Source organism: Salvelinus fontinalis, chromosome 11 (assembly GCF_029448725.1).
Source record: "Salvelinus fontinalis isolate EN_2023a chromosome 11, ASM2944872v1, whole genome shotgun sequence".
In the NCBI taxonomy this organism is placed as follows: Eukaryota; Metazoa; Chordata; class Actinopteri; order Salmoniformes; family Salmonidae; genus Salvelinus; species Salvelinus fontinalis.
The window spans coordinates 53796201-53814420 of record NC_074675.1 but is presented as its reverse complement, the minus strand read 5'-3'; the positions used below and the strand labels follow the sequence as shown (position 1 = coordinate 53814420).

The window sequence follows — 18220 nt, the reverse complement described above, 5'->3', positions numbered from 1 at the left end:
GCATGCGCTTTCAAATGCTACAGCTTGCTAGCTAGTTGGTTTGGTGGTCGCGAGCCAACCTTTGCAGGGACATCACAGCGTGGTACCACAGTATGTATTGGTTCACTTTCTAACGTTAGCCGGCTACAATTTGCACATGCATGATGCTTTTCCCCTTTTTTGTTAGTCAATGTCTTGTACTGGTCCAGGTAGCTAGTCCATTATAGCCGACTAATATTAGAAAGTGAACTAATGTATTCCAACTAAGTGGATATAGCCAGTTAACTAAATAGGTAACGTTTGCTGCCGTAGACAATATAACGTGATAACGACGTGGCCACACTAGCTAACCTGCTTACTTGTTAGTCTAGTTAACCAATAATCAGTCACGGGTTTAGTTACCTGGTTGGCTTATTCGATAGGAAACGCAATGCTATAAAGTCAGTTAGTGACGGTTCGGCCGAGGAACCTGGGTTTAAGTAGTTGTACTTTTGTACGACCGGTAACATTCTACTGCTTCGTAGAAGGCAATTTGAAACGGGCAGCGTGTTTTAATTAGCCACGGGTCAATTGCTGGCTATGCAGTAACGTTATACCGGCATGCAGATTGTCATGCGGTTCATGTCAAGATGTGTACCCACGAGTTGGCTTCTCACAGTCAATACATTTAATTGTAGTACTTGTATCTAGTTATATGCACAGACTCGAGATAACAAATCACGGTGCATATTCACCCATAGCACACGATGCAGGAGATAATTGATTGGTAATGCAGCGCGAGGTCAGCACATTTGTTACTCGAGCAATTAACGCAGGTGGCAAAGATGAACTAATTGTCATGGCAGCTCTCGTCTCCCTGCATGCAGTGTGGCATTCCCCTCCGTGAAACGCACACCTATTGAGGTATATTCCAGCTATTGAGGTAATTTCTGGTTGGTTGAACATCCAATCGTTATAGTTAGCTATGGTATTAAAATATAACATTATGCATCCCACCCTCATGTTATTGTAAGGCCTGTGTTCCGTGTTGACGCCTCATCATTGTATTAAAACATCCATATAAGGCACGCGGGTGTGGTATATGGCATGACGCAACGCCTTACCGTTATTATAAACTGGTTACCAACGTAATTCGAGGATTACAAATAGATGGTTTGTAATATCACGGCTGTCAGCCAATCAGCATGCAGGGCTTGAACCACCCAGTGTATAATTAATCTTAAGTGGCCTCAATCAGAATATGCTTGAATAGAAATAGCACATAAATCTAACTGGGTTCAATGTCTTGACTTGTTAAAATCTTGTTACTACTGTATTTATCCATTAGTTCACTCATCTTGTTAACCCATTTGTCCACACCTCCTAAATGAAAGTAGTTTACGGACACAACTTTTCATCTAGTGGGTTTATAATTTTCTGTTAGATTCTGTTTCTTATCGGTCTTTTTTTATAGTTCGACCAGCTATACACTCAGTTAACAACCGTGAGCGCTAGGGATGCTATCTGACCTTGGGTACTGAACAAGCAGTGTCTGTCAAGATGCTTCAGCATTGTCTCAGGCGTTTTTTTGTTTTCCAGTGAGTAGGCAGTCTGCAATGAGTAATCAGTCAGAAGGTCATGAATAGATTACGAATCGTCAAGGCAACAACTGTAAACGTGGCCAGTTAATATTTACTAGTAGGCTGCTGACTCATGTGTCCTCTCTGGTCTTGGAGGGGGGGGGAGGAGGGCGTGGTTCGGTGCTTCCCTCTAGTAGGCTAGCTCAAGTCTCATCTCTCCTCCCTGAACAATATTGCCACACTAAAAGCCAGGGATTCCCAAAACTCGGTCCTCAGACCCCCAAGGGTTGCACTTTTTTTTGTCTTTTTTTTTTGTCCTAGCACTCACTACACAGATGATTCCTGTAATCAACTAATCATTGAGCTTTGATAATTTGAATCAGCTGTGTAGTTTTAGGGCAAAATATAAAATGTGCAACCCTTGGTGTCCTGAGGACTGAGTTTGGGGGAAATGCAGGCTTAGGACAAGGTTTAAAAAATAATAATAATAATAATAATAACTAGGTTTAAAATAATTAATTTGCAAGGTGGTAGTTGGTAAATAAACTACAATTTGCTTGCCATTTAAGTTGATGTTCGGGGAACATAAATTGATCTAGGTTCTTTTTGACTCTTTCCTGCAGGTCCCTAAAAGTTTCCAAGAAATGTTATTCTAGATGTTGCTAGATGTTGCTTTTGGGCAATTCCCTTCCTCATATAGCTCCATGTTCCTTCCATGATTTCAACAGATACTGTGAGGGACATAAGAGGGGATACGAGTGGTTGTCTTGCTGTATTATTGAGTCCAGGCATTTTGCCTTTCTAAATAAAGACTGCTGACAGAACGCCCTAAAACGCACGAGAGTGAACTTCCAAAGGCCATGTCAGTGTGCAGCCCTGTCAAGAGAAATGGGTTAGTTTACAGTGGTTGGTTCTAGCTGAAAAATATTACTCTCCTCCTCCCAGCTCTTTCTCCCTCTCTGCAGTGAAGGTTGAGTCCTGTGGTGTAGCTGGTATGTGGGGCTCATGCTATATGTTGGCCACAAGGTGTCCCTCCCCACAGTGTGTGCAGGTCATTTACCCAAGGCCAGCGCCGCAGTGTCCTTGGACCTGTCTCTGCGTCATGGTAGAAGACCTCCCTCAACTCATGGCATGTGGCGATTCTGTTTTTAAAAAAAAAAATGAAGCAGATGCCTATTCGACGTGTCTTTTATTACAGCCATGACAGAACTTCTCTGCCTTCTAATGAAGTGATCAAAGCAGGTAGCAATAACTTAATTTAAAAAAATCAATGTTTACATCATACACTCAAGTAGAAGTCCTTGGTCTTACTTAAATTAAAAACAAATATATATATATATATATATTTCTAGCTTGTATAATTATTTAGCTAATTAAGTAGAAGTTCTGCCCCCCCCCAAAGTTTGATTATCTACTTTAATGTAACTAGAGGATCTACACTTTCCAGACCCAGCCCAGCCTTTAACTCACTGCAATTGAATTATCGTAGAAATGTTTTAACTCTCCAGTTATCAACATCAAGTTGTTCTCTTGGCAAATAGGAGTTTTATGTTAGGAAAGATGAACAAAAAAAAAAATATATATATATACAGTTTGGCCTTTACATAAGTGAGGCTTTACATTTTTTTTGTCTCCTTTATTTGTTTGACAGTATTGGTATGGCATCTGGGAATGTCTTATGGAACTAAGTGGAATATGATCTAACAACCAATCATGCTCGGGACTGCTGGCCATTTCATAGCTATTTTCCCTGCATAGTCGGTGCCACTTCAGAAAACATCATTTTAAAGGAAATATTTTCTACGGGTAAAGTAGTGGTCTTTTTCTATTATACTGAACAAAAATATAAATGCGAACATTTCAATGATTTTACTGAGGTAAAGTTCATATGAAATCAGTCAATTGAAGTAAATTCATTAGGCCCTAATCTATGGATTTCACATGAGTTGGCAGGGGTGCAGCCCAGGCCCACCCACTAGGGAGCCAGGCCCAGCTAGTCAGAATGAGTATTTCCCCACAAAGGGGCTTTATTACAGACGGATATACTCAGTTTTATAAGCTGTCCGTGTGGCTTGTCTCAGATGACCCCCCCCCCCCCCCCCCCCCCCCCCGTAGGTGAAGCCAGATTTGGAGGTTCTCGGCTGGCGTGGTTATACGTCGTCTAACGTTGTGAGGCCGGTTGAACGTACTGCCAAATTCTCTAAAACATTGGTCACGGCTTATGGTGGAGAAATTAACATTCAGAACTCTGGCAACAGCTCTGGTGGACATTCCTGCTGTCAGCATGCCAATTGTACGCTCCCTCAACTTAAGACATCTGTGGCGTTGTGTTGTGACAAAACTGCACATTTTAGTGGTATTTTATTGTCCCCCAGCACAAGGTGCACCTGTGCAATGATCATGTCTAACCAGCTTCTTGATATGCCAAACCTGTCAGGTGGATGGATTATCTTGGCAAAGGAGAAATGCTCCTGAACAGGGATGGAAACACATTTGTGCATTTGAGAGAAATATGCTTTATGTTCGTATGTAGCATTTCTAGAATTTTATTTCAGCTCATGAAACATGGGACCAACACTTTACGTGTGTGTATCGTATTTTCTTAGTCCTGTCTCTCAAAAAGGCGCCATTTCGTTAACTTTTGCATGGCTGCAGTGCTGTAATAGCAAGAGCCGTGTGTGTGTGTAGCTTGGTTGTCTTAGCCAATTTGTGGTGGTAGAGTAGCTACTCCTGTGACGTGAACAAAGAAATGTCAGGGCTCATTGTAAGTGATGAAGTGCTATGCATTAATGTTCAAGGACACACACACACACACTGAAAAGGGCCCTTTGGAACACCCTGACCTTATCAACACAAAACTATGATTCTCCCCGTAGTCTAGTACGGCCTGTACATCTGCATGCTCCTTCCAGGAAGTGCTAACTGCAGTCCTAAGAGATCAATAGTGTCATTTAGCTGAGAAACACTGAGGGGGCTGCTTGTGCACGGCTGACTATCTAGTCAGCAGATGTTTGTTTCGCATCAGCATTGGTTCAGAAACGTACTTTCAGAAATATTGTATACTTAGATCATGGAAGTCTGAACTTATTTAGTCGAGGCAAATGAGGCCTTTTTTAAAAAATCTATTTCCCCAGAGTCTGATCTCGTGGATAACGTTTTTATGTATCCGCGTCCCGTATGAAGGACATTGGAGGTAGTTTCGCCAGTTAGCAATTGCGCTAACGCTAGTTAGCAACTTCCTTCAAACTGCACACACAGACAAATGAAAAATGTTATCCACGAGTTCATCTTGACTGAGGAAGTAAATAAAAGGTCTCACTGCCAAAATCCTGAACTATCCCTTTAACACACATGCTCAAGTAGACTACTTTAACAGTGTAAACTAATAGTGAAAAACCTACTGCTAAAATCTGCAACTCTGTACAATGCATTTGTACACTAACTAGATGCACTCACTGATGTCAGTCAGTGGTCATTGCGAAGCACTCACCAGAGAAACCTGATTAGGCTACTCAGTTTTTCACAAGCTGAAAAACAGAAAATATAAAATCCATTACATTTTTTTTTTTTTTTCTGTTCACAGAAAATTGCCTTAATCTGCATTTGCTGTATCTGCTCATATTTCATTTTTTTTAAATCCTTGATTTAATGAGGCTTGTGGAAGGTGAGGGTTCCTTTTCCCACAGCATGCTCCGCTGTTTACTCTGAACTGCCTAGTGTAGTGGAATTATCTGGCCCATACGCTACCAGGGTTTTCCGCAAGTACATAGGAGTAGCCAGCCAGGCGTCCCCGATCCATGAGTGCGTGTCCCCCAGGGTTAGATACATTTTTATCCTCCTCCACCCGAAATACACAACGAAATTATTGAGAACTTTCTAACTTTATCGCGTTTACCTCCCATATAGAAACAATTTGTGATAGTGTAGAAAGACACAACTTCTACAGTTTTAAATGTATGAATTCATTGTGTTTTTGTATTTTTCGGTTTCGTCTAGGGCTCTAGGCATATATGATCAGAACTATTGTCTAAGATAACATTAAACCTGTCTTAAAAAAAAAAAACGTTTTTACTGCAAGATATGAATTGTCACTCTTCAAGTTTTCTATTCTATTAAAACAAGTTGTGTAAATGGCCCACATTTATCTTTAAAAATGTAATTAATGTTTAAAATGAAAGGGTGTACAGTCTTAAGCAGTGGTCTAAAGTGCCACCAATTTGGTCACATGTGCAACTAGATTTTTTGCTTTGTGACCAGGAGTTTTTTGGGGGGGCTATGCGATTATGGGGGGGGGGAAAGTCTCCCAGATGATGATTGTAAGGTGGATTCGCTGTAGTGTTGCGTGCCCCCAGAGACGAGCAAATGCAGAGTCGTTAGTGTCTTGGTTGCTCCGTTACTACAGTGAAAACGGCTTGCTTCTAGTTCAACCAGGTCAAAAGATTTGACCTATATTGCAGAGCGTAACATTTTTTACTTCCTATAGCGGCTCGCTGGGAATGTTTTTTACATTCATAAACCATGTAGTGGGCTGTTCTTAAACTACTCATGCGTCGACGTCGTTTACCATTTGTTTACACTTTGTTCAGTCATGTTATCCCGTTGGCTAACAAGCTAAACCTGGTAACCTTAACAGTATATCCAAATATTTGGGGTCACAGCGAGAACTTGATGTTCTTAGAAAATTGTACACTGTCTCTTTATGTCATGAATCTCAACAGGAAATAGTGCTTTTACACAATGTAGCAACCTAATATTCCACAAATGACTTTGTAATCTCAACTACGGGTATTCGTCGTTGGCGCTTTATAATAAACAAATGTTTTTACATGGTTACATATTAGTTTCTAGCCCACCACGTGCTTCACAAGTAGCCTTTATTGGGCCTATATGAATTGTAGTTAACTCAATCAATAAAAATAAATCTTACTTTGTGGTGTTCCTCACTTTTTTGGGAGTATCAGTGCTAAGTTTTTATTTATTTAGAGCCCTGGTCTTATTATATATTTATGGTTTTATGTAGCCTAAATGTAATAAATGATCATTAGGTAGGGGCTCTATAAAATCAGTTTTTGCATGATTCCATCTTGGTCTTTTCCCACACTCGGGTTTTGTTTTTCCCCAGGCTTCTGTGTTCCCCCGTTTTCAGTTTTTCATTCTCAAATTACACATTTCTATTAGAACATCCATTTATTTATATATATATATATATATAGCTCAAAAAAATAAAGGGAACACTTAAAAAACACAATGTAACTCCAAGTCAATCACACTTCTGTGAAATCAAACTGTCCACTTAGGAAGCAACACTGATTGACAATACATTTCACATGCTGTTGTGCAAATGGAATAGACAAAAGGTGGAAATTATAGGCAATTAGCAAGACACCCCCCAAAACAGGAGTGATTCTGCAGGTGGTGACCACAGACCACTTCTCAGTTCCTATGCTTCCTGGCTGATGTTTTGGTCACATTTGTGGCCTGCTGGAGGTCATTTTGCAGGGCTCTGGCAGTGCACCTCCTTGCACAAAGGCGGAGGTAGCGGTCCTGCTGCTGGGTTGTTGCCCTCCTACGGCCTCCTCCACGTCTCCTGATTTACTGTCCTGTCTCCTGGTAGCGCCTGCATGCTCTGGACACTACGCTGACAGACACAGCAAACCTTTTTGCCACAGTTCGCATTGATGTGCCATCCTGGATGAACTGCACTACCTGAGCCACTTGTGTGGGTTGTAGACTCCGTCTCATGCTACCACTAGAGTGAGAGCACCGCCAGCATTCAAAAGTGACCAAAACATCAGCCAGGAAGCATAGGAACTGAGAAGTGGTCTGTGGTCACCACCTGCAGAATCACTCCTGTTTTGGGGGGTGTCTTGCTAATTGCCTATAATTTCCACCTTTTGTGTATTCCATTTGACAATAAATTTCACATGCTGTTGTGCAATCAGTGTTGCTTCCTAAGTGGACAGTTTGATTTCACAGAAGTGTGATTGACTTGGAGTTACATTGTGTTGTTTAAGTGTTCCCTTTATTTTTTTGAGCAGTGTGTGTGTATCTATATCTATATCTATATCTATATATATCTTTCCACAATGTTCAAACCAGGAGAGGTCTGGGGGAAAATCTGATAAATGTAGTTTTATGGGTGTAGTTACTATTTTTTAATTCAAGTGCACACTTAGCGAGATACGGTTGTTGTATAGCGACGTGTTTGTAGCGCACATGTAATGCTAGAGTTTTACAAAGCAAGTACCCACTAGATTGATTAAAATAATCATTGTCATTCTGGCAGGTAAGCGTAGGCTACTTTGCCGTTAACATTTTGAGAAAGTTAGCCTTTTTCCACCAGCGTCATCGCTAACGGCTACACAGACGGAGACGAGCGCATCGCGGACGGCGACGTTTCTCATTGCCTCTTGAGAAAGTTGCAGGAAGTATGAATCGTGGATGCATTCTGTTCATGTTTTATGATACACTTGGGCAAATGTAGTTAATTTTCAAGCCATTTAGTTGGTTCTCTACTAAGAGAAAGACTTGATAGAATATTTTTTGAATTCCGCTTTAACGCCTGGATTCCGTGAGGGCCGTAACGATCACATTTGGAACAGAATGAGGCTCTCCACTACCTATTGTTCCTGCAGTGATGATTCGCCATCTTCAAATGTTTTCATTTTTTGTTGTTGTAGGTAATCGCCAACAAGTCTAAGCCTACCAGTAGCATGCAAATTTAAGGCGCCTAAGACTGTCAGCCAATCAGCATTCGAGGCTCGAACCACCCAGTTTATAATATTATATATCCATCCACATTGCAGGATTTGAATGGCAAAAGGGGCGTAGAAGAGAGACTATTCAATCGGACACCTTTTTAAAAATGAGTCAACACTTGCTGTTGTGAATCAAAGCTCAGGACATAAAAATAGATTGCTTCACAACTCTGTGGCTGGCTGTATGAAACGCGTGAAAGAAAATAAAATGTCAACAATTTAGGCTAAGTGGATTTAGACTCATCGATACCACTTGCATTACATGGGATGTGCAAATTCACTCATGCTTTTCCCCCTCCGTGTAAAGAAATTTTACTGCAACCAACCACAACACCCACAAATTGTACCGGGAGGCAGGACAGACTGCGTTTCCCTGTCATCGCTTGCGTCGACAGGCGCCTATCCTATCAACGGATCGCTAGGAGATGCATATCGCTCATGCTAGCTTGAGATGGCTCGATGGACTATCTTAATTTAAACTTTTAAATGAAAAGTAGCTACGTTAATATTAAGTCGTAAAAAATAATCGTCTGACTAGGTGAAGGCTGGCGCTAATGGGAAAACACTGGGTTGCAGCTCTAGTTTTTAAATTAAGTTTTATTAATGAACTTAACCTGTAACTATTTGTCGGAACTAATGTGATTTCTGTAAATGCTTTTATTGCATTGAATCACTGGCTGCAATAAATCTTGCCACCTTTTTTTTGATTGTCTCATGTTAGTAACATTTCTTTGTGGTTGGTAGTTCTGCAGTGGTAGAATTCTTTGTCATAAAAAAAAGCATCAAGTGCACAATGAGTCTATTCTTAGGGAGAAATTAAAGCTGAATCACCACCTAGACTCGTGTGTGTGTGTGTGTGTACTGAACAAAAATATAAACTCGACATGTAATGTGTTGGTTTCATGAGCTGAAATAAAAGATCCCAGAAATTTCCATACGCACAATTTATAATTTCTCTCAAACGTTGTTCACATTCCTGTTAGTGAGCATTTCTCCTTTGCCAAGAGAATGCATCCACCTGACACGTGTGGCATATCAAGAAACTGATTTTAAACAGTCATTGCGTAAGTGCACCTTGGGCTGGGGACAAAAGGCCACTCTAAAACGTGCAGTTTTGTCACACAACACAAAGCCACAGATGTACGCTCCCTCAAAACGTGAGACAAGTGGCATGTTGACTGCAGGAATGTTTCCAGAGAATTGAATAGACAATTCTCTAAAATAATCCGCCTCCGACATTGTTTTAGAGAATTTGGCAGACCGCGTGTATTGTGTCGTGTGGGAGAGCGGTCTGCTGATGTCAATGTCGTGAACAGATTGCCCAATGCTGGGGTTATGGTAGACATTTGCATTTTATCAATGGCAATTTGAATGCACAGAGACCCTGACAATATCCCGATGCCCATTGTCGTGCCATTCATCCACCGCCTCCACCATGTCGCAAGAATCTGTACATAATTCCTGGAAGCTGAAAACGACAGTTCTTCTGTGCCCTGCAGACTCACAAAATATGTCACCCATTTGCACATGTTTGGGATGCTCCGGATCAATGTGTTCCAATATCATCAACTTCCGCACAGCCATTGAAGAGGAGTGAGACAACATTCCACAATCAACAGCCTGATCAACTCTATGCGAAGGAGATGTGTCGCGCTACATGAGGCAAATAGTCACAACAGATACTGACTGGTTTTCTGATCCACACCCCTTCTTAAAAAAAATAAGGCATCTGTGACCAACAGATGCGTATCTGTGTTATTAGTCATGTGACATCCGTCGGAAATTAAGGAATTTATTTAAATTGACTGATTTCCTATTATGAACTGTAACTCAGTAAAGTCTGAGATTGTTGTGTATTTTAGTAAGGGGTAGAAATGGACAATGGATAATTTTTTTTTTACTGTAATGTTCTCGTGAACTCCAGTTGGAGCTAATCGAGAGTTCAGAGGGATTGCAGCATCCACAGGACTCCCATTGTCCCACTGGCTCAATTGATTAACTGGCATGATTCATTCAGTAGAATGTCTCTCCCACATTCAAACACCCCGGAAAAGTGTCTTCTGAACCCTATTAATTAGCCTGGACACTAATCGGTGAGACACCTGTACCCCCCCCCTTTGGCCCTCCCAAGACCAGGCTTGAGTAGAGGTACTTAATCCAACTAACTGAAACAACATGGAGCTAGATTTCATCATCAGTAGTGCAACATCAACTTTGTATGAAACTATGACCGAGCCAGCATGTTTAGGCTCTAAAGGCAGCTGGTCATGAAATATTGACTAGGAAGGGTGTCAGAAATAGACATCTTTTCACCTTTTTATTTAAACGGACACATTTACTCCCTAAATTAAGCTTTCTCTGCAGTCTTTGCCAGGTGTAGTTGCTTTTCATAGCTGCCGGGTGTAGTTGCTTTTCATGACGCTCATATCCCCCCCCCCCCCCGTGAGAGGGCTGTGGGATTTGAGAGAACCAGTAACTAAGCATGCTGCATTTTAATGAGTATTAAAAGGGAGCCTGTCCAGTGAGGTAAAACGGAGGTGGATGGGTTTAGCCTAGCACACTGGTAAAAAAAAAAAACTGAGTTTATATATATATTTTTTTAAATTTTCAAAAACTGCTCGGTAAGGCCTCCAGGGGGACAAGATGCACCATGCTCAAATGCCAGGATGAGGCTGATGGTTGGCTGCACATGCACAAAGCCTGTATTGGGACAGATTTTGAGGCAGAGTCTTGCCAAGTTCCATTTTCTAAGTGTTTATCTAATGAAATATTTGTGCCTTGTCGCAATGTCTCCAGTGGGACAATGGCCAATGTTTATACTTTGTACTTCTAATTAAAGGTGACGCTAAGAATGGGAGATGACACAGCAAGTCTGTCTTCCCTCAATATTTGGGTGTTTGGTGGCGTCGTTGTCTTTTTTGGCCCAATTTGGAGAGACTAGGATATTTGGTGCGTGTTTTTTGTTGATTTGTTGGGATGTAATGTGAACGTTCTATTAGGGGAGAGTGAGTTGATATGGAAATGGACTTCATTCCCTTGTTCTCATCTGCACTGACCTGTTTAAAGGTTGACAGGTTTTAAAAGCATTATGGGGTTTTACCTTTCTCCTGTTGAATTATTTTCATATCAGGGTCCTGTATTCAGTGTTTCACAGTAGCGCTGAACTAGGATCAGGTTCTTATGATCTAAAAGGCTAATCTGATTATAGATTGCTGTGGATGCGGGGCCTGTTAAGATGATGGGGATGGGGGGGGGGGGGGGGGGGGGCAGCGACGCCTAACTTTACAACCTGATTGTCTTGGTATTCTCAGTTGAATGTATTTTTTTTTTACATTTATTGATGGGATTTATTCTAAAATGATGGTGTATGAAGGGTAACAGCAAGGTAGCACAATGTGTAGATTTCTAAACAAATCAGCCAGGTTTCAGTGGAGGCTGCTGAGGGGAGGAACGGCTCATAATAATGGCTGGAACGGAGCGAATGGAACGGCATCAAACACCATGGAAACTGGTGGATGTAGTTGATATCGTTCCGCTCCAGTTATTACCACGAGCCCTTCCTCCCAATTTAAGGGGACACCAACCTCCTGTGCCAGATGTATATATTTTATTAGGTCATAGCAAGAGTAACCTAATGCAGCGTTGTGTAAAATAAACACCTGAAACTAGAGCCCCATAATATACTCGTCTTGACGAAATTGGAAACATTGGGCGGAGTTTCTCTTCTGCACTGTTCAACCAATCCAGTAAATGTGGAGGAGGAGTTAAGAGGTCACCTTAAGGTCCAAAAGAAGTGTCTCGTTAGAGGCTCTTCCTATATGTTTTTGGACTCTGCAGAGGCTATAGCAAGAGTGAAGTCGGTGTTCTGTCAACCTAGGAGATGACAGATGGCGCTCTTGTGAAGTTTCAAATTAGTGGATTCGGCTATTTCAGCCGCACCCATTGCTGGCAGGTTTATAAAATCAAGCACACAGCCATGCACTCTCCGAAGATAAACATTGGCAGTAGAATGGGCCGTTCTGAAGAGCTCAGAGACTTTCAATGTGGCACCGTCATAGGATGCCACCTTTCCAACAAGGAAGTTTGCCAAATTTCTACCCATGCTAGAGCTGCCTCGGTCAACCATACGTGCTGTTATTGTGAAGTGGAAACGTCTAGGAGCAACAATGGCTCAGCCACAAAGTGGTAGGCCACACAAGTTCACAGAACGGGACTGCTGAAGTGTGTAGCGCGTAACAATTCTGTCCTCGGTTGGAACACTCACTACCGAGTTCCAAACTGCGTCTGGACACAACGTCAGCACAAATGTTTGTTGGGAGCTTCATGCAATGGGTTTCCATGGCTGAGCAGCCGCATACAAGACTGAGATCACCATGCGCAATGCAAAGCGTCGACTGATGTGGTGTGAAGCTCGCTGCCATTGGACTTTGGAACAGTGGAATTTGGGTTTGGCGGATGCAAGGAGAACACTACCTGCTCCAATGCATAGGGCATGTTTCACATACTTTTGGCCATGTAGTGTGTTTTCAGTAAACCAGCTAGTTCTGACAGTCGGCGACCATTTTTTTGTTGTATTTATTTCATTTTTTCCTAACAACTCAAAATGAATTATTAACCTTGAGGTGAAGTGTAGGCCCTACATTGATATTTGGTCTGGAGATGAAAATGAATTGAATCCATTGTTTTGCTGTTCATCTGAAGGGCTGTCCATTTAATGATAAAAAACCACACCAGTCAGATGAAGGGCTGTTCAAGCATAACTAAGAGCAGAAAAGCCATGTTATACACACCCTGTTGGAAATAATTCTAGTCCTGCCATGTTCAGCCTAACTGATCTCATTATGATGTCCTTGTGACTGCCACTACTGTTGTAAAGAGCTGTGTAATTCTGTGCGCGGTCAGCTGTGGAGTCCTAGTTTAGTTACAGCATTGACCTTGGTAGAGAGACATTACTACCTTAAAGCCTGTTGATGTTGCCTCACTGTAGAAGTTTGGCTTACTCTGTTGGTTTTAGGTTGACTGTCCTGGTTGCTGGCTTTGGGGCTTTTTTTTTTTGACTGCCTGAAACAGAAATCTAGGGGAAACATGCATTGTGATACTCTAAATATTCATTAGAAATGCTGCCGTCTTCACAATTTTAACTTTTTAACCTGTTTGTTCGACCTATAGTTATCGAACAAGAGAGAACGCTAGCTTGGTTTGTCTCATCAGAATTCAATCATTTGTAAACTTCCTCGAACACTGTAGCCAATGGATAAATGCAGCAAGGTTAGTTTCAATTGAGATGTGTTAAGGTACGTCATGTGGGTTATGATGTACGGCGCTAAGAGTCATGGGTAAAACCTGAAGGGGTTCTTCTTTTCAGCTTTGTTGTTCGGCTAAGTAAACATAAGTGACTATTGGAATTCATGGGGAGACGGTAAACCATTGATTTTTAAAGTGTATTTGTTTCAATTCAAAGCAAGTTGTCTTTTTCATAGTTCAATGTCAGTCTGTTGCCAATGGCAACATTGCTTCTGGATTGCACTATTGTGCGTGTATTTGAGTGGGCTGCAGATTCTCGTGTGTATTAAACTGTCGTACCCTGAGTATCGAACCATTTTGCAGTTGTGACATCAAGAGCTCAAACAGTCTCTTACTACCAATAAAATATTGATTTAAAATGCAACAAATGGGCCTAGTCTTGTGTTCATATTTACATAAATGCATACATTTAATTGACTTGTCAATATGATGTTTGGGATGATGACATGTAATGGTAAATTACAACGTGCTGGCCATCAGGGCTCAGACATAACTCTTAACATATTAGGATTTTGAAGGTGTTTCTGCGTTGGTGTTATGAGTAGTCGCAAAGGTAGTGACTTCACGATAAGAGCCCATGTGTCCTGATTGCATGTTTGCACTAAAACTGAGTAGTACTTGATACATGTACATTGAGCAAAATATAAACGCAACATGTAAAGTGTTTGGTTTCATGAGCTGACATAAAAGATCCCAGAAATATTCCAGACAAACAAGAAGCTTATTTCTCCCCCAAAAAGTGACATTTGTTTATCGCTGCCAAGATAATCCATCCACCTGACAGCTGTGGCATATCAAGATTTTGCTTAAAAGGAATCATCAATACACAGGGGAAACCTTGTCCTCGGTACAATAAAATAGCACTAAAATGTGCAGTTTTGTCACAACACAACGCCACAGATGTCTCAAGTTGAGGGAGCCTGCAATTGGCATGCTGACCACAAGAATGTTAATTTCTCTACCATGAGCCGCCTCCAATGTCATTTTAGAGAATTTGGCAGTACCTCCAACCGGCCTCACAATCGCATATCACGTGTATGGCATCGTGTGGGCGAGCAGTTTGCTGATGTCAACATTGTGGGAAAAAAATTCCCCATGGTGGGGTTATGGTATGGGGCATGCATAAGCCAGACAATGAACACAATTGCATTTTATCGATGGCAATTTGAATGCACAGAGATACCTTGAGATCCTGAATCTGCCGCCATCACCTCATGTTTCAGCATGGTGAAGCACTGCCCAATGTCACACTGCTCTGTACAACATTCCGGGAAGCTGAAAATGTCAGTTCTTCCATGGCTTGCATACTCATACACCCATTGAGCATGTTTGGGATGCTCTGGATCAACGTGTACGACAGCGTTTTCCAGTTCCCTCCAATATCCAGCAAATTCGCACCACCGTTGAAAATGGGGCACCATTCCACAGGACACAATCAATAGCCTGATCAACTCTATGCGACGGGAATGTGACGCTGCATGAGAAATGGTCGCGCTAGATACTGGCTGGTTTTTTGATCCACATCCCTACCTTCTTTTAAGGTATCTGACCAACCAATGCATATCTGTATCCCCAGTCATGTGACATCCATAGATTGGGGTCTAATGAATTTATTTTAATTGACCGATTTATTTTTTATATATATTTTTTAATATAAATTAATAAAAATAAAAACTTTTTTTTTCTCTCCATTCTATTAAATGTAACGGTCTTTGAAATTGTTGCCTTTATATTTTTGTTCAGTGATTAATTATAATTTTTTATATATATATATTTTTTTTAACACTTCCACTGCTTTGAGATGTTTCCTTTTTCCCATCATGCTTAGCTTTGTTTTCTGGCAACAGTTATGGCAGTTAAAGATGGTTTATTTTTTAACTAGGTGATGTTTCCATTTGACTACATTGATTTTTTTTAAATTTATTTATATATATATATATATTAGTTTTAATACCAGTCTCCAGAGGGAGATCTGTCATGCTATTGTTGGGGTTGAACTGGACCTTCCTCACGCTTCGACTGTGGCAAAAGGTATCCGCTTTGATTATTAGTGATTTGATGTAGCAGGCTTGGATATACCTGACTTGTTGTGGTTATAACCTGGCTTAGGGTTATAAAGACCCGACTGTAGCCCAGTTTGCTTGATCACATGAGACACAATGTAATTTGAATGACGTCAGATTGGAGGGGGGGGGGTTTCAGTGCTTTTGTGAGCTACTTGATCATTGGTTAGTGAATGTGTTGGCTCTATATCTGGCGAGCTTCAGATGTAAGCTGTACTGTGCAACTCAATGGATTTTACTCTGACGCATCCCATCCATTCAACTAATTATCATTACTCATGCTTGTTGTTCCTGTTTGCATTGGCCTGATTTTTCTTGATTCTAACTCTCTACGGATATTTCCTCCCCCGTCTCATTTGCTCAGTCTCATTTCTGCTCCTTCCTAAAGATGACTTCCTTATTATGACTTGCCCTCTCCCATCAATGAAGTGATCTCCCACTGACTTGCATTTGTTCCCCGTTGAATCTAACACACAGTACTTTTTTGTGTCCCATATTTGCAGACGGCAACTCCAAACTAACATGGCAGTCAGACTGTGCGACGTGGCTTCTCTGCTTAGAAGTGGTTCGTGGGCGGCAGAGCCTTGGACTGGGGTTAGTTGCACTTCATCTTCAATTCATTTGGCCGATAAATGCTCAACGTCTCAGGCCATACCAATGACTGACTAGCTCTCACCAATTTTGCCAGAATTGTCTTTTGTGTTCATTTTTAGGCTAATTTACGGTGCTTTTTCCATTTTTGGTTACGAGAAACTTGTCTGTCCATTTTGGTATGGTCTAAAACTGTCACTTTGATAATGACTGTCTGAATGTATGCACTTAAAGTAGTATAGCATTTGAAATAGTTGTAGGGAGATGTAGTTTTTGTAGGAGAAGTATGACATCCTATCCCCTTGTACTTTATGTTTTTGTAGTCCCAGTATTCTCACGGTTGTAGTCTAGCAACTGTATTTGTATTCACACACTTGAATGATGGAGATGACCTACTGATTTTAACGGTCAGTTAGGGCTTGGAATTGCCAGGGACGTCACGATACTTAGGTGCCGATAGAATCGCAAAATATATCCTATATGTATTGTTGATTCAATATTGCGATTTTGATGTTCCAAACATATTGCTCACTAGGTCTGCTGCAGAGAGACGTGTGAGAATGAGAAAATGTGATTTTGATCAGTCATGGAAATAAGTGCTGAGAAAATGTTGGCTCACTATTTACAAAGATGATGGAGAACGAGCTATAAGATGAAAAATACCAGAGTTTTGGCGAAGTTACTGCCAACTAGTGCTGGCTAACGCAACCTAGCAAAAAACAAATCGATCCTTGCCGTCAAAGTAGCAATATTTCAGCCAAAATACTATTGTGGTATGCCCCCTTAATTTTTTAATTTAATTATGATTAAATCCCCCCCCCCCCCCCTTCCCCCAATTATTACTATATATACGGTCGTGGCCAAAAATATTGGCACCCTTGCAATTTTTTGGTCCAAAATGCCACATTTATATCAGAAAACGGTTTAAATTAACCATATTTTGGTGTCCACATAAAGTTAAACTCGGGAGTTTACATACACTTAGGTTGGAGTCATTAACACTTTGTTTTTCAACCACTCCACAAATTTCTGGTTAACAACCTATAGTTTTGGCAAGTCGGGTTCGAACATTTTTCCAACAATTGTTTACAGACCGATTATTTCACGTATAATTCACTGTATCACAGCTCCAGTGGGTCAGAAGTTTACATACACTAAGTTGACTGTGCCTTTTTAAACAGCATGGAAAATTCCAAGCTTTAGAAGCTTCTGATAGGCTAGTTGACATAATTTGAGTCAATTGGAGGTGTACCTGTGGATGTATTTCAAGGCCTACCTTCAAACTCTGTGCCTCTTTACTTTACATCATGGGAAAATCAAAAGAAATCAGCCAAGACATAAAAAAAAATAAAAAATGGTAGACCTCCACAAGTATGGTTCATCCTTGGGAGAAATTTCCAAACGTCTGAAGGTACCACATTCATCTGTACAAACAATAGTACTCAAGTATAAACACCATGGGAACACGCAGCCGTCATACTGCTCAAGAAGCAGACTCGTTCTGTATCCTAGAGATAAACGTGCTTTGGTGCGAAAATTGCAAATCAATCCCAGAACAACAGCAAAGGACCTTGTGAAGATGCTGGAGGAAACGGGTACGAAAGTATCTGTTTCCACACTAAAACGAGTCCTATATCGGCATAACCTGAAAGGCTGCTCAGCAAGGAAGAAGCCACTGCTCCAAAACCGCCATTTAAAAAAAAAAATTGCCAGCCTACAGTTTGCAATTGCACAAGGGGATGAAGATCGTACTTTTTTTTCCCATGTGCAGTTGCAAACCGTAGTGTTTATACTTGCGTACTATTGTTTGTACAGATGAACGTGGTACCTTCAGGCGTTTGTAAATTGCTCCCAAGGATGAACCAGACTTGTGGAGGTCTACAATAATTTTTCTGAGGTCTTGGCTGATTTCTTTAGATTGTCCCGTAATTTCAAGCAAAGAGGCACTGAGCTTGAATGTAGGCCT

The 18220-nt window shown here is 41.1% G+C and overlaps 1 protein-coding gene across 6 annotated transcripts in view; it reads left to right on the top strand.

Annotated features, from left to right (window-relative positions):
- Nucleotides 1-18220, top strand: part of elavl2 (ELAV like neuron-specific RNA binding protein 2) — a 56509-nt gene that overhangs the window by 2428 nt on the left and 35861 nt on the right. For 4 of the 6 annotated variants that reach the window (XM_055939028.1, XM_055939029.1, XM_055939026.1 and 1 more), the window contains exon 2: nucleotides 16167-16257. The exons of 1 other annotated variant lie outside the window; for it this stretch is intronic. In XM_055939028.1, the coding sequence (XP_055795003.1) occupies nucleotides 16186-16257 (72 nt within the window). In that variant the 5' untranslated portion in view covers nucleotides 16167-16185. Of the gene's footprint in view, nucleotides 1-16166; nucleotides 16258-18220 lie in introns of those variants that run through there. One more of the 6 variants, XM_055939031.1, reaches the window with a different exon arrangement.